The sequence below is a fragment of the Triplophysa rosa genome, linkage group LG21 (assembly GCF_024868665.1).
Source record: "Triplophysa rosa linkage group LG21, Trosa_1v2, whole genome shotgun sequence".
NCBI classification, from domain to species: Eukaryota; Metazoa; Chordata; class Actinopteri; order Cypriniformes; family Nemacheilidae; genus Triplophysa; species Triplophysa rosa.
Genome location: NC_079910.1, coordinates 4650651 through 4668175, shown reverse-complemented (window position 1 = coordinate 4668175; position 17525 = coordinate 4650651). Strand labels below are relative to the sequence as shown.

The following is a 17525-nucleotide window of genomic DNA, read 5'->3' as shown; positions in this document are numbered from 1 at the left end:
ATTCGAATGAAACAACTAGTTGTTCTAGAGATGATTTTAAGCATGTTTGAGGAAAAATTTCGAACGCGACAAAAATACAAATAGTGAGACATCCATATCTTTGTGTCATATTTAGTACAAATATCCAGCAGCATGTTGTATGCATTTAGTAAAACAGCAAAGGAATGACCTCCATCAAAGTTTCGAGGCTTTACCATGTACCCTAAAACAGATCCTGATTCAGTTTTTAAAATACTTTAGTGAATTTCACTCAAGAATAAAACTCCAGAAACATTATAGCCCAGAATCCTTCTGGGTCTTTACATCTTGTAAACTTCAAATTTAATTTATACATGGCACTTTACATGGTGGTCCATACCTAAAATTACAGTAGCTCTGAACATACAGGTGATCTGAAAGCAGCGTCCGAGCAAAAGGACAACACACCTAAATATCAAGTGTAACTATAATATAACGGACTGTGTTTCCTGTCAGTTTTCAGTCAATCCTGTCAGCACAGAGGTAAAGTTCATACTCTTCTTTCTTCAAAGTCACTGCAGCCAGCATGGGCGACAGGGGCCCCAAAGACAGCATGAGTCCATGGTGATGAAAGAGGCGAGCGTCTTACAGACCGAGCCCCTACACTAACATGACCAGATGGAAACACAAGGCGAGGAAACCGGTACCTAACAGATCTCCCAGCGCAGTCAGGTATGGGATGGAGAAGTTATCCGGGTCCAGGCCTTTCCTCCACATTAAACGTACAATTAAGTCAGCTGTATAAATAAGGATCCCGACCTGTGAGGATAAAACAAGATTCAAATGATTTCACAAGCAGTTTCAGTTAATTGTATTAGAGTATATCAAAACTACATACATTCAACATTTGGGTAAAGATTTCGTTAAATTCATGAACATGTTTATAATCATAATTAACCCCTTTTTAGATGCTGTTAACATTTGTTTTTGCCTTTAATCATCTTTTAATATCAAAACTTGAAAAATGCCTTTTGTTAGCAACATTTTCAAGGATCTCCAAGAGAACTTTTCTCTACATTCAGGGAATGAATCATTGATTCATGATGAACCCATTTCACAGTTCACTAGAAAGACCATGAATAGATTCTTTTAAAAATGGTTTTGCTTCCAAAACTACACTGCAAAAAATGACTTTCTTACTTAGTCTTTTTTTCTTGTTTTCCAGTAAAAAATGTCAACAAATTCTTGAATCAAGATGCATTTTTTTGAGCAAAATGACCTAAGCAAATAAATCTAGTTTTTAGTAAAAAAATTATGAAATTTCAGTGAATTTGTGCTTAAAACAAGCAAAAAAAATCTGCCAGTGGGGTAAGAAAAATAATCTTGGTTTACCTTTTTCTTAGTCACTCAATTCAAGATTATTTTTCTTACCCCATTGGCAGATTTTTTTTGCTTGTTTTAAGCACAAATTCACTGAAATTTCTTATATTTCGACTAAAAACAAGACTTATTTTCTTAGGTCAGTTTGCTCATCAAGAAAATGCATCTTGATTCAAGAATGTTTAGACATTTTTACTGGAAAACAAGAAAAAAAAGACTAAGTAAGAAAGTCATTTTTTGCAGTGTACTGACTTCGATAAAAATGTCAGTCAAACGTGAAGTGACTTCTTTTAACCTACAACTTTTATTTTTATATGTCAATAACTTTTGCAGAATTCCTGTCCCTGCTAAAAAAACAAAACAATAAAAAACAAATAGAAACCATTACAGAAATTGTAATGCTTTCCATTAAAATACTATTACTAAACCTTTAGCTTTTTCTATTAAAACCATAACAAAATTTATTGTGTAGTATGTTTTGGGAATTTTCCAAGAGGATTAATCTGCCAGATAACGCCCCACCAATAGAATCCATCACATACCCGTACACACCATTACTGATCCCATTATAACCACTAAATTCATTAACTTTTCTATTGCATTTTGGGTGATTTTCTATTGTTTTTTGCTAAGGTAGGATTAATGTTGAACATGTATTTGTAAAACAGACACGCCACTACCACTCTTACCTGAAGCAGAGCAGCGCTCAGGTAACAGCAGATGAAGGCAGGAGTGATGGCAGTGTGACCTCCTTGAAGCATATTAATGGCAAAGAGAAACAAGAGATGACCGGGCACCACCAGCAAGAACAGAACCCGAGCCGATTTTGAGTTTACTCCTGAGGACACAGAAGTTCCATATTCAATCATCTCAAATGATTAAGAATAATCCAAATCACTTAATTCATCTCAAACACCCCAAGGAGTGAGATGATTTAGTTTCAAAGTGACCTAACCTGAGGAGAAAAATGTGACGCAGGGGTTGGGCCAGTGCTGTCTCATCTTATAGGGCAAAACTCCAGGTATGCTCCCGAAATGAAGATAAGTTGAGATGCGACTGGCCTGGATGGCCACCAGATTTCCTCCCACACCTGAGAATAAAGACGAAAGAATTTCACACCCGTCCAATCATTACACGTCTCAAATTCTCCTCAAAAAAACGAACAGAAGTACGCGTGTGACAGGCATGGGTCCAGGGCAAGTATGCAAGCTGACTTAAATATGCATTTTCAACATATTCCACCACCATCAGAGTATTATGTGCACAATTAATAGCTTTTCCACGTTTTAACTTGAGCTCGTAATGCTAACTGTCTGACAGCCTGAATGCAGGAGAGAATTCCTCCATGAGAATATATCAAAACCAATAATGAAGTGTTGAATTAGTATTCTTGAATCATAGCCACCTAGTGTTCCTCATTAAGGGTAGTTTGTAGCCGGACTAAGCTGGAAAAATTGTCGGACGTGTTCCAGATTTAGCGGTCTGAAAGGTTTCCAGCGGAGATCAGGGATATTTTTTACTCTTAAAACTAGATAAGAGTTTTTAAAGGATGGTGCGATTTTGAGTCGAGTTATTGTTTTAAGGGACAAAATATTGGTGGTGCACATGTGCAGCTGGATAGAAATGGGACCCGAGAAGGAAAATCTAAACCAGACTGCTGAAGTTCACAAATCTCCACTAATGATAATTTATGAAAAACCAAACAAATTCAACCTCGCTCAGTCTCAACTGGGGTTTCCAGCTCAGCTATTTAAACTCCCATCAAAATACTCCAGTTCTTTTATGTAAAATAGAAATTTGCAAAGAGATCCAGCGCCCTGATTTATTGTGATGATTTGGCATGAAACTGGTTTTATTTTGGCAAGTTTTTGAGTTTAACAGCTCTATCCAAGTGTAATTTAAACTGTGGAGAATGAGAGATGAAATCCATTCTGCTGAGATGAGAGAAGAAGAGAAAAAAGCCTTAAATTAAGCAAATAAACGTGTTATTCAGGGTCATTTTTATTCTAAACTGTCTCTTTTGGGAATATGTAGCTTATCAAAAAGAATTCATGAATGTAAAAGGAATGAGAATGTAAATGACAGACACTCACCGTTAATGACTGGCGTGAAGACCGCCATGCCCTCGAAGTTTGGATCACTCACAGTCTTATCAAGAATGAGACCACCAAAACTTTAATCGGAAAGATGTTAATTCGGTCAATTATGAATGGCTTACTTGGCGTTATGTTTGCATATGACACTGGATAAAATACAGTATTAATTTTAAACATTTTTAAAATGGAGTAAAATCTATTACAAATCTATTAAGGATATACCATTTTAATGTGATTATTATGAAAAGCATGTCTTCGTATCTGTGTTTGTACCTGCTGATGGACATGGCCACTATAACAGGCTGCCAGCCGGACTTCAGAACCTCTTTGATCTGTGGACTCCGTCTGGCGATGAGCACCCAGAGTGGGATGAGCAGAAGAAAGAACCCACACACCAGCGGGGACAAATACCACACATCTACACACACACAAATGATTGATATTACACTCATGCCAGCCCCAGCAACACAGACTTTACAAGAACATCATTTTAAGATTTTATCTTGTATTATTTAGGCAAACCCAGGTTGGTAGAAACTCTATAGTAACACTTCCTGTAGTGCACCAATCAGAAACATTGTGCATGTAACAACTTTCCAAACGTAACTTATAGGTTTCCCAGTTCTCTATCTTTGATATACCGCTTTTAATTTACACAGAAAAAGTCTACATAGTTCAAAAGTAATATTTAAGCGTATTGCTGCTGCCCCCTTCTGTTGCCTTAATGTAACAACTGTGACACTGTAAAGCTGCTTTGCTTTAAATTTACTGTAAACTGCTTTGCAACCATGCAAAATGTGAAAAGAACATAGGCTTCCCAATATTTTTTCATAAGTGTGTACATACAATAAGTGCAAATATAATCCTACCTAATAATCTGTATCTAAAGCACTGACCAATGTACACTAGCATGTAGTCAATGCAAGAAAAAATACAAGCATGTAATGTACCAAACCTCATACTGCATGTCCAAATTCGCTGTTTTTCAGGAAATGTAAAAAAACAGTACTTTTTCAATGCTTAAAGTGGAGGTAACATGCTATTTCATGCAATCTGACTTCTTTACACTGTTAAACGTGCTGGCTTCTCATGCTTAACATGGTCAACTTGTCAAAAAACGAGTTGAACGTATGACGTAGTATTTCTGTGCTCGCTTTACTCCGCCAGGGTCCGTACAGGCTTTGGAAAGTTTTTTTCGAACATGGATTACCATTTTGTAACAAGGGTTCCTAGTCCGTTATTGGACTTTTCTCCCAGAAAAGCATGCCCACGCATCATCCTGTGAGCGAAAGAGCATGCCCACGCGCGTGACAGAAAGAGCACGCCCACATGTCAACCAGCCAGCGTGAGAAAGAGCACGTCCATCAATGCCGCTTCACTCGGCTGATGGAAGTTTAGCAGTGTTTGTTTGCTCACTGCATTTCTTGATGAATGTAATGTAAACAGTGGATATAATGCTGGATTTGGAGATCGTTTGAAACTGATAGATGGCTCGGTCCCAGCGCTAAAAGATGCCAGACAAGTCAAACTAAGTCACATGTCTGTGTTCTGTTGGCAATCTGCGTGTACGTGCATAATCTTAACAACACGAATGTATAGTGAATCAATGCAATGATGTATCGTGTGCTCATGCTGTAGTTCAGCATACGAGGAGATACAGGTAGATACAGCAGCGATATGTAATATAAATTAAATATTCATATTTGAGTTTCAATAATTGAATGTCTATTTGCATTACATGAAGCAATCTTGATTCTAAAAGTAGCAGTGATTGGGTTATATAACGGTCAAGATGACCTCATGAGCACATGGTCTCTCACCTCTGTATTGGAACAGCGTGCTGCTCACTCCAGCCAGCAGAGAAAGTGTGATAAGATCGCCCAGACTGGCTGCTATCGGTGTGGCCACGTTATCAGGGTTGATGCCCACCTTCCTTGAACCAATGATCACACCAATCATCACCAGACCTGAAGAGAGAGAGCAAGACCAGCAAAACCCATTACAGTATTTTAAGGGTCAGAATTACAAAGAGTATATATAGAGTATGGAGAATATACTTTTTATTTACTATGCAGTCAATTAAGATTTCAAGTTTAAGTAACAAAGTCTGGCAAACCTAAAGACAGCGCAGCCACAAACGCGGTGGTGATGCTGCTAGCACACAGCACAGCCGCCTGGTCCAGCTCCACACCACCTCTGGACACAGCACCCAGCGCCACGGCCGCGAGAGCCGCCAGAAAGCCCACCACAGTGGCTTGAGCCTGTAGAAGAGAACACTGGCTCAATCTGACTCATCAGCTCATCAGAGCCTGAGATCATCCTCCTTCATTTATAATTTAAAGATTAAAAATGAGTTTTTATAATGACTTCTCATTGATATTCAAGAGACAGTGCTTCAGCGTGAAGTCTCATAATTGCTTATATTAGTCTACATTTATTTAATGTTTAATGAATGTTCGTCTATGTTTGTGATGTGTATTTGACGGGTTTCTACGCCAAATTATTTAAAAATTGCCATTTTTCCTTGTTTCACCAAACAAGGTTAACCAAAACATCAAACTTCACTCTCATGTCATTAAAAATCTGTCTGACTTTCTTTTTTATGTAGAACACAAAAGAAGATAGTTTGTAGAACATTGGTAACGAAATAAAATTGCCCCCCATTGATTTCCATTGTATGGACACAAAACCATCAAAAGATCTTTCTTTGTGTTCCCCAAAAGAAAGAGTCACATAAAGCTTCTGAACAACAGTTTACATAAAAAAAATACTGAGCATTAAAAGTTTTTTATCTGTGTTTGTGACTCACACCCACCTGAATAAGGGCAAGATTACATGTTACCATCATCCACTGCTGTTTGGGGTCATCCATTTGCCCAGTGTTAGCCTGTACCAGAAAAAAAAATCATCATGAGACATATTTGCTCCTCTCTAGCCTATTATAAACATTGATAACCTGTTTGTTTGATTTTACATACAGCAGTAGAGAGACGAGATGCGAGAGTCATCTCCAGGTTTCCCTTCAGCCCGACCAGAGCAGGTACCAGGATGAAGACTTCTGTGATCACCTTAAACACGTCCCAATGCTGAAACACACGTGCAAATAAATGTATTAAGACTTCATATTGTGCTGTTTTTCCATTGTGCTGAGCTTGACCCAGTGCAGGGCAGTACATTAAGCAATTTCAGACACAAAACATCATAGAGGCACAGCGTAGAGCACAGGTGTCAAACACAAGGCCCGCGGGCCAAATCCGGCCCGCCCCCTCATTTTATGTGGCCCGCGAGAGCTTACAAATTATTGTATTCAATGTCCACGACTTGAAAATGCAACTCAACTTTATTACCTGCGCGATGACGACATCTAGCCAATAGGTGGCAGTGTCTGTATATATTATCGCAGAAATAAGCTTCGCGTCAGGTCCTGATCACACTGGAGGGGCTTATTTCGCGATAACAGCCGGCTGCTTGTACATTATCCCGCTTATTACACGGCTACTTGCCACATGAGAAAAAAACTGGACACGAAATGTGAATTTGAAATATTTTATTAGCTCATTTTTACTAAATGCAGACCTAACAGGAAAAGCTGTTTACTTTCGGTTTTAAGGTAAGAAACGACGTTCAAATGTCACGAACATTCAATTTGGTTTAATCATTTGTAAATACATTGTCATATATGTTATTAAAATACATATTTATATTTCATTTGTCAAAAGAACCTGTCAAAATGATTTGTTGCGTCCGGGTCACCGTGTGTTATTAGTTTTGAGAGGTTATTATCTGGGAATAACGAACCTGCAAATGTCGCGACTGGCCAATCAGAATCAAGCATTCCAACGAACCTTGTAATAAGTTAGTGATATGATATATAAATATTAATTAGACGCATCATGTCAAACAAACAAAAAATGATGCAGAGGGGAGGCTATTTCAAGAGGGATGGTTATACCATTTGGTTTTTACCAAAAGGAGTAATTAAATGCCGTGTGATAAAAGATTGGATACATTTATATAGTCTTACAGTTACAACCAGCCCTTTGAGCAACCATAATACTGATGTGGCCCGGGACGAAATCGAGTTTGACACCCCTGGCGTAGAGGAACAGCTTGCACTCGTATTTGGCACCAACATGACTGTTCTCCTTCCAAACATATGATTGTACTACAAAACATCATCACAAGGGCCAATCTCATAAACGCTGTCAAGAAATGTCTGGCTCACAGTTTACTCCAAAATCAAAAAGAACACAGAAGATATTTCGCATTCTGACATAGTTTTCTGGTTTACAATCAACCTTTACATTTACCAAAATGTGCCGTACTTTAATCCACAATACAATTTTATTGTGAAACACAGCACTGCACATTCTGACAAGGAACATCGTCCTGATCGTATTGATCATCTATTTCATTACAAACACAGCCTAACAATGTAGATATCTTGCAGAAGATGTTGACAGACATCTGGAATCAATGCTAATGCGACAAGCCATCACAGTCTGAATGTTCTGACCACAAATTTGAGCTCTTCGTCGTCATCTGAAAACCACAAAAGAATAAAGATAAATTCAATTATGCGTCTAGTCATCAGCAAATTCATAAACCATCGTGAAATGCTCAAACTATGACATAAACCTTGAAGTGACTCGCAGAAAATGAATGGCTTCTTGATGTCGTGCCATATTTAGTACGTGTCAGTCTCCGAGTTAAGCGCTCCCCACTCAAGTATCTAAAAATAACTGCAATGTTTAAATGAACAGATAAGAGACTGGTGCCAGCCAGCCAGGGACCGGTATTTTTACCACACATGCGGTCAAAGCAGGGCTGTTCTGGGAACTCGCCCATTTCTGCTGCTCGCTCCCAGCCTTCTAGAAACAAGAGATGTTATTCTCTTGCTTCTAAATCAGCCGCCCCCTTTAGAGTACAATAAATAGACACAAAACACAGTCCATGCCAACTGTGTAAAAAACCTGGACGACTTTACAGCAGAGCTTTCCAAACTTCAGAGAGGCCCAACAAAAACAGCAATGTGATGCATGACAAGACATGAAAACTGTGGTTATCACATAAAAAAATATTTTGAAAGTTTTGACCTGTTTTCATTTTCTTGCGAATTAATGCAAATCCAAATATTTTATCTGAAATTTTGGAGAAATATGGTTAGTAGTTCACAGAATGAAACAAAAACGATCATTTTACCTAAACATATACCTATAAATAATAAATTCAGAAAAACTGAAAATAATTTTGAAATGGACATTTTTTCTGCGGCTGTATATATAGTTTGTGAGGGTTTAAAGAGAATTACATTAAACTCTCTGTGCACTCTCACATTAAAAAAATATAGTCCAATTTCTTGATATTATTGTTTTTGAACCTTACTATAGTAAATATTAAAGTATACTTCAGTAAATAAATTTTCTATAGTTATACAGTACCAGTAATTTTACTAAAGAAAACTATACTGTATATACTACAGTATACTACAATTTACTACAGTAAATACTATAATATACAACTACAGTATTTTTCATGTGGGCTATACCTCAAAATTTGCTCATCATATTCTGGCGAAGGTAAGATGATAATAAATATATTGTATTTGTAATCCATAGCACTGCTTACTATTTACAATTATTACACAGCTCGTTGGAATGGTTGATTCTGATTGGCCAGTAGAGACATTTGCAGGTTCGTTATTGCCAGATAACAACCTCTCAAAACTAATAACACACAGTAACCCGGATGCAGCAAATCATTTTGACAGTTTTTTTTTGACAAATTAAATATAATTTATATTTACATCATATTTATAAATGACTAAACCAAATTGCCTGTTCGTGACATTTGAACGTCATTTCTTACCTTAAAACCGAAAGTAAATGGCTTTTCCTCACGGAAGGTCTGCATTTGGTAAAAATGAGCTAATAAAATATTTCAAATTCACATTTCATGTCCAGTTTTTTCTCACGTGCCAAGTAGCCGTGTAATTAGCGGGATAATGTACAAGATCACACTGTCTGGGCTTATTTCTGCGATAACAACCGGCTGCCTGTACATCCCTTACATGACATCAAAATGTGTAACAGGAGCTATGCTACACTACACTGGTCCACAGCTTGGGATGCACTGCTTACGTTTTATATAATGTTGTGTAGAAAAAATACTGTATTACAGTATCTTCTGATACCCCTGTTTACTACCCCCTGTGATACCCCTAAGTTTTATCAATAATAAGGGTGAGAAATGAGAATACTCAGATAAAAAAGTTTAGACAGAGTTCAATTATACATACAACAAAATTAACCAAGGCTGGTTTAAAACGCTCATACTTGAACAATGTCCATGACAATACCGGCCGCCACCATCCCCAGACCACCCAGCAGGTACGGCAGCAAGACCTGAGCCATGATGACATACGAGCTCTCCGGCAGGAAGCCATGAGCCGAGCGTGTGAGTTTGCAGGTGAAACCTCTGAGCTTCTTCCCCTGATAACAGAGCTCCAGTTCTAACTGTGTGACCACCATCTCTGTTACCCCATTCCACACCCGTGAGCGCTGTGAGCGAACGCAAACGGTTTCAATGAGGTGCTTCTGGGTCCCTGGAAAGTTTAACACCGTCTTGCGTGGCTAGACGTTCCTTTCATAATGACTTACGTTCAGAAGAACATAAGCACACCTCCAGACAGATAATATGAGGTAACTGAGGTTTACCGCAAATATTCTCAGCAAAACAGTTAAGATTAAACTAAAAAGTAGATTAGTATTTTGTTACTCCAACAAACTGTGCTGATGCACCCATGAGACCATCATCCTAATTTATAAGATGTAGATCCTTAATCCTTTTTGTTAATGCGTTCTCCAAACAAAGCATTTGGTAAAAATGAGCTAATAAAATATTTCAAATTCACATTTCATGTCCAGTTTTTTCTCACGTGCCAAGTAGCCGTGTAATTAGCGGGATAATGTACAAGATCACACTGTCTGGGCTTATTTCTGCGATAACAACCGGCTGCCTGTACATCCCTTACATGACATCAAAATGTGTAACAGGAGCTATGCTACACTACACTGGTCCACAGCTTGGGATGCACTGCTTACGTTTTATATAATGTTGTGTAGAAAAAATACTGTATTACAGTATCTTCTGATACCCCTGTTTACTACCCCCTGTGATACCCCTAAGTTTTATCAATAATAAGGGTGAGAAATGAGAATACTCAGATAAAAAAGTTTAGACAGAGTTCAATTATACATACAACAAAATTAACCAAGGCTGGTTTAAAACGCTCATACTTGAACAATGTCCATGACAATACCGGCCGCCACCATCCCCAGACCACCCAGCAGGTACGGCAGCAAGACCTGAGCCATGATGACATACGAGCTCTCCGGCAGGAAGCCATGAGCCGAGCGTGTGAGTTTGCAGGTGAAACCTCTGAGCTTCTTCCCCTGATAACAGAGCTCCAGTTCTAACTGTGTGACCACCATCTCTGTTACCCCATTCCACACCCGTGAGCGCTGTGAGCGAACGCAAACGGTTTCAATGAGGTGCTTCTGGGTCCCTGGAAAGTTTAACACCGTCTTGCGTGGCTAGACGTTCCTTTCATAATGACTTACGTTCAGAAGAACATAAGCACACCTCCAGACAGATAATATGAGGTAACTGAGGTTTACCGCAAATATTCTCAGCAAAACAGTTAAGATTAAACTAAAAAGTAGATTAGTATTTTGTTACTCCAACAAACTGTGCTGATGCACCCATGAGACCATCATCCTAATTTATAAGATGTAGATCCTTAATCCTTTTTGTTAATGCGTTCTCCAAACAAAGCAATCCTCAACCAGGCTGTTGTCCGTGAGAACTACGACCTCCAGAATATGTTTGCGTGGGGTCCCCAATTTGTCCCGGCAAATAATCCTGTTCGGCTTCACTTCCAGTCTCCAACCGGCTTACTCTAACAGGTCCAGAACGTGACAGAAACAAGGCGTCGTTTTTTTCACTTCTTCCTGTGGGCAGTCCTCTTCAGCCCCTCTCCTCATTGGTGCATCAGGCCTTGCCGCCTGACCCTTGTTTCTCTCCTATAATGTCCTGCGTCTGTCCCCATCCTATACCGCTCTGTCCCCCTCTTCCTGTCTGCTTATGCCTCCTCTGACGCACACTGAACTCTTATCAGTCTTATCAGCTGTAAATGAGCCCAGCGCTCGCCAGCCCGAGAGGGGACAAGGCAGAGACAGATCGTGAGAGAGAACAAGTGTGTGTATGAGAAACAAAGACAGACTGAGAGCCCATGGGTTTGTAAAAGCACCGTTGTTCGATTACTCATCGGCGTAATGGTTGCCAGGACGTAGAGAGCGAGAGGAATGATTCAGCTCGAGGAAAACTGCTCAGTCGTGGGCGACACAATGATGCAGCAAAACAGAATCCTTCATAAACCTGTGTGATCTCAAGCATTTAAGACTGGCAGGACATTACTGGATCTTTGAATTGGTAGTCTGGTTCAACTATTTTTAGGAACAGAATGCAAATATAACTGTGACATGTTTTGAAGTGAATTTGCAGTATGCCACATTGGCCATATAGTGTACTCTATAATACTGCATACGTCTAAAAGTGACAATCGCATTTTAATTCTCTAACGAACTGATTCCCATTGTGTATTCCAGCTGTTTCACTTGGATATACGTCACGATACGGAAAGGAAGACAATCCTCTGTTTCATGCCCACTTTAAATATTTGGGCTAAAACTAAGAAGATGAGTCATTTTAAGAATGTTTAGTCAGTGTTCTTAAACTGGGGAACCCAAGATGGATCCAGAGGGCCACAGATTTTGTGGCATTTTATGAAATATAGAAAATTTGAGTTTATGCAATCAAACAAGACCACCAATTCCAGCATTGAATAACTGAATATGTTTTTGGTTTAATTAAAATTCTAAGTTTAAAATCATAAGGGGGGCCACAAAGTGATGCACTCTACACAAAGGGGCCTACAATGAAAACATTTGAGAACCATTGTATGAAGTTTACTGAAAAACTAACATCATACAACAACATAAAAATTACATCATTATTTTTCATCACAATCAATAATTAAAATGTTACATTTTTATCATAATTTAATATTTTTTAATATTTATATTTTTAATATAAGGGATAGTTTACCAGGGAAAAAATCTGTCATCATTTATTAACCTTCATGTCGTTCAAAACCTATATGACTTTTCTTCTACAGAACACAAATGAAGATATTTTGAGAAATGTCTTTTGTGTCCATACAATAGAAGTCAATGGGGGCCAATGTTGTTAAGTTACTGTACTAACATTCTTCAAAATATCTTTTTTTAATCTGCAGAAAAAAGAATGTCACACAGGTTTGGAATGACATAAGGGTGAGTAAATGATGAAAGATTTTTTATATTTACATGAACTATAACAAAAAACATACAGTATGTGGACTAGTTTCATGATTATTGTGGTTGCAGAATACAGCATTCATTCACTCCCATGAACAACAAAATAAACTATTTTTATCAGCGTATATGTGACTGTTTTGCTATACTACACTATATCAATCCCTTCCAAATATCCAAACAAAACTACTTAATAATCAATAAATTGGTTAACTTGCAGGATCCGTTGACTACAGTAATTCTATAATACTGCGCCATGATTCAATTCCACTCTCTCCTTGAAAAACGATCTCCTTCTTTTTATTCACACTCTGTGTCACTAACCGTGCGCCCTAAATATCACCATCTGACTCACTCGATAATTAAAGTAGCCATATTAGTTGCCAAAGAATCAGCCAGACACTGAAATACACTGAAACCAAGATCAGTAGCAACCATTATAACACTTTTAGAAATGTTTATATTTATCTGAAGACTTTGTGCCTGTTGGGCCATTGTGGTACTTAAATCATCATATTTACAGTACACCAGTTTTGGTACAGAGATAATCATGTTTTTTTTTTTAATGGCTGATATAGTATTTTTATAATAACTGTATGTATTCGGCAGATGTTTTAATCGAAACCAATTTACAGTGCATTATGTGTGTTCAGACCCATGCCCTCTGCTCTACCAAGTGTGAACTACAGGAGCATAGGGCATATAAGGCTAATATAAACATAATACAATACAGACAGAGATGGTAAATGAGATTGCAATAAATCAAGTCAAGCAACAGACAAAATATCCATAAAGAAACCGCAAAAGGACAGTTGTCTCACCTGAACGCTGTCCAGTACCATGCCGGCCATCACCATCCCCATCCCAGCCAGCAGGTAGGGGAACAGCACCTGCAGACAGATAGAGATGAAGGATTCATCTTCTATCTTCGCCTGGGCCGTTTTGGGCTTCTCCTCCACAAGCTTCTTGGGTGGTGTGGCAGGAGTGGGTAAGAGCAGGTCATTTTGGTCATCTATACTACTCGTCCGATCCAGGCCACCCTGCCCCTTCCCTTTACCCTTCTTGGACTTTTTGCGGCCTCCTCCTTTCCTTTGTCGAACTTCGTCTGCTGGCATGGTGGAGTCTCCGTTCCACTGCCTCTGAGCAACAGAAAATCAGACACATTTTAGGCATCATATTTACCGTATATTTACTGTGTGGTTACTATGGTTTTACTATGGCCTTACCTAGTAACTGTAATAAAACCATTGTTCATTTTCATATGGCGAGACCTATGCAGAACTCTTTCTACACTTGTGTTTTTTTTATTATATGTAAGCGTATTAACCTAACTACCACAAGACATCAACCGGATGTCTGATCATGCTAATGATGTTTAGAATTAATGTCTTGATAACACGTTGCCATGACAATCTCAAGTCATGCATTACCAGAGATATCACTGATGCGTGCTTTAAAACTCGAAAAGCTTTTTTAACAGATAAATGCATCTCACGCTTTAAAATACACAATATAAAATGCAAATGTTGATTTTAATAATGGACAATACATTGATCATGTCTCACATCATCATACTGGCGCGTGCTCCACAATTACAATAAAAGGTCACGTAAAACACAGCCTACCGTCTCAAATTAGACGTTCGTTTGTGTATATATTCATGACATTACATCATACATCGCGAACGACATCGATATTATTCACTGTAAAATGCTAACGCGCGTTCAATCACAACTAGAGATGTTTAACTTCCTAGATAGGAAGCGAATCCGCCAATCATACTACAAAGAAGGCAGGGCTCATGAATATTGTTAATCACGTGACCGGACGCTCGGAAAGCTACGAACTTAATGAATATTCATGAGCGGATTCGTCCTTTCGTACAGTACAGCTTATTTATGTTACATATATTTTATGAAGTTCATATATTGTTTTAATGTATATATACCAAAATATGCACTATTAGTAAAATACGTCACGTATACAACAGGCATGAAATGCTGTTACGAGCGTAACATACTTTTAAAGATTAGTTTGATGAACTAACTGGGTTTTGATCTACTTCAGACTAATGCAAATAGATAAACATTTTTAATATACCTTAATATACCACATAATACAATGCAAATTATTTTAAAGGTTGAATGGGATGATCACGTTGCAGGTGTATACTAATGTTACTGCTGTACCATGCATTTGGTTCATTGCAGCTGCGCATGCATCTAACCTCCAAAGGTCAACGTTGCACACCAGGCAGACAAGTTATAAGTGAAAGTATGAATAATTAATTTATGGGGATATAACAAGCACACAAACTTATATCCCAATATATTTCAAATCCTGCTTTAACGTAAGTAACAGGTGTAGCATTAATTCGTCATGCAGATCCAACACATAAGTCTTACCTATCACAGTGGCCCAAAGCGAAGGAAAGGTCGGTTTAAACCGCATAAATCTTGAGGACACCAAGAATAACCACGTGAGTTGGGATTGGAGGAGTCACAGATGTGGGGGATGGCTTGGAGAGTGTCTTAAATTTCATCCTGTTGGCAGTTTAAAGCGCTCCGATCCTGTCTGACCTCATCTGCCACTGAGAAGATAGTGTTGACAGGGAAACCCACCACTCCATTCCCTTCAAAGAACATCCAATTAAACTCTTTCCATACACATATCACAGTCACTTTACTGCCAGTAAATTGGAAATGACAGTGCTTGTGACAACCGGGTTTGTACAGCTTTTAGACCTCATTTGTTAGTGGAATTATGCAAATGTGTGTTAGGGCGCAATATATGACTTGGTCACTTTATACTCTCTTTACTCTGAAAAAAAGAAATAAAACCTCCACCAACCATCAAAATACAAAATTTCTTCGTGTAGTGTGTTTTGGGACTTATTTAATGGTGTTCTGTTGGTTCCCATTTGCCACATAATGTATTAATAGAACCCAACATATTACCAATAGAGACCCACAGAAACTATCATATGGTTCATATGATCATATATATTAAAACCAATACAATTCCCATTATAACCATCGATCACATCTATTAAAAAAACCTGTGATTGTTTCTGTTGCGTACAGTATGTAGTTCATGTTTCCAAACAGCAGTGGTGTAAAGTATTGGAGTAAATGTACTTAGTTACTTTACTTAAGTATCTTTTTGGCTACTTTGTAGTTGTACTGAGTATTAAAGATATTAGCAACTTTTACTCTCTACTTAACTACATTTTTGAACAAGTATATGTACTCTTTACTCCACTACATTTGTAATGACTAATGCAGTTACACATTACATTTTGCATGACACCTATCTTATAATTAATATCGTTATTTACAGGGCAATGAAGGTACTACAATCTTGTGGATTTTGCCCTAACTTACAAAAACTTGTCAACATGGCTTCTTTATGTGAATATGAGTGCAGTATCAGGTAGATGTCAATCGCTGGCGGTTTATACACAGTTAGCCCTTACCCTCTATTTCTACAGTAATATATTGGCAACACTCTTGCCAGCTAGTTACTGTAGGTCACACATCTACAAAAGCTCTTGTTTTTAAAACTAACTCTTCCTAAATGTGCTCTAAACATGTTTTCTCAAAATTTGACCATGTGGTGGGACTATTGCCATGAAGTGATGTACACCAGTAAAAAGAATGTATAGTATTTCAATTTTCAAAAGTTCAAAAGACAAAATATTAACCTATAGAATGAGTCGGACACAGAGAAATAAACCATCCACATATGAATCTCAACAATGGTGACAATCAACTGAACAGCTTCATGCTGCAATGCATGCTGGGTACATAGTACAAAACTCATTCATGATTGTTTGTCATCATTGATGAGGTTTGTATGTCAAGTGTCTAACTGTGTCTCAATTGCAAAGAAAGATTTTCTGACAGAGATCTTTCCATTATAACATGTAATCACTTTACCAAACATATCTTAATAAATCTTAAATGCTATATTATTATTATTTAATGATTGAATTCTTTCAGATGTATCTTCAGTTACTAAGCAAACATAAAGTTGCGGTTCCTGTAAAGTCCCTTTCAGTGTTATTGTATAAGTGTACATTTTAAAGCTACAAGAAAGTCAAAGAGTCCAACCAAAGCAAACACTGATCGCCATAATGGTGACTTAAAACATAATTGAACCACTATGAACTAGAGTTAAATCTCAATAAGATCTTACACAGATGACAGAAATAAAGTGAAAGTGGTGTCTGTAATATGTGAAGATGTTATTGATGTTTGTGTTTAATTCTCCTCTGGTGAAATCTTGACAGATTTATTGTGTTCATCTGTTATTTACACTTGTTCATCTAAGACTGTGTGACTTAAGTGCGTTAATAGATTCTTTATAATGTGTCTTCAAACAGCCATTGCAGTAGTTTACTGTAAAACACCTACAGTAACTAGCAGGCAACAGTGTTGCCAATACAGTATATTACTGTAGAAATGGCAGGTAAGGGCTAACAGTGTATGTGAAATGAGGACATGACTGCAGCTGGCGATGAGGCCCAAACCAGCATGTCCAGTGCAAAAAGGCTTTGACTTTTTAATTCTACTTAACATTATTTTATTTATCTGTTATATTGAAGAGACCCTTTTGAAGAAGTTTGGTTTACTTATGAGCACTTGAGCTTAAATGAGACTTGGGTGTTTGTAAT

General features: G+C 37.9%; 1 protein-coding gene across 4 annotated transcripts; it reads right to left on the bottom strand.

The window, feature by feature from the left end:
• Positions 1–77: 77 nt before the first annotated feature.
• Positions 78–15354, bottom strand: LOC130572020 (solute carrier family 41 member 1). 4 transcript variants are annotated; one of them, XM_057363421.1, is made up of 11 exons: positions 15256–15354; positions 13672–13989; positions 6413–6520; positions 6250–6321; positions 5551–5695; positions 5255–5401; positions 3708–3852; positions 3432–3511; positions 2294–2428; positions 2028–2176; positions 78–777 (listed from the first exon to the last, which is right to left on the bottom strand). In XM_057363421.1, exons 2-11 carry the CDS (start codon positions 13963–13965, stop codon positions 619–621), a joined length of 1434 nt encoding a protein of 477 aa, XP_057219404.1. In that variant the 5' UTR covers positions 13966–13989; positions 15256–15354; the 3' UTR covers positions 78–618. The 4 variants fall into 4 exon arrangements, with proteins under 4 accessions (XP_057219404.1, XP_057219403.1, XP_057219405.1 ...); XM_057363420.1 differs by lacking the exon at positions 15256–15354 and adding an exon at positions 14476–14626; XM_057363422.1 differs by lacking the exon at positions 15256–15354 and adding an exon at positions 14077–14437.
• Between the last annotated feature and the right edge of the window lie 2171 nt (positions 15355–17525).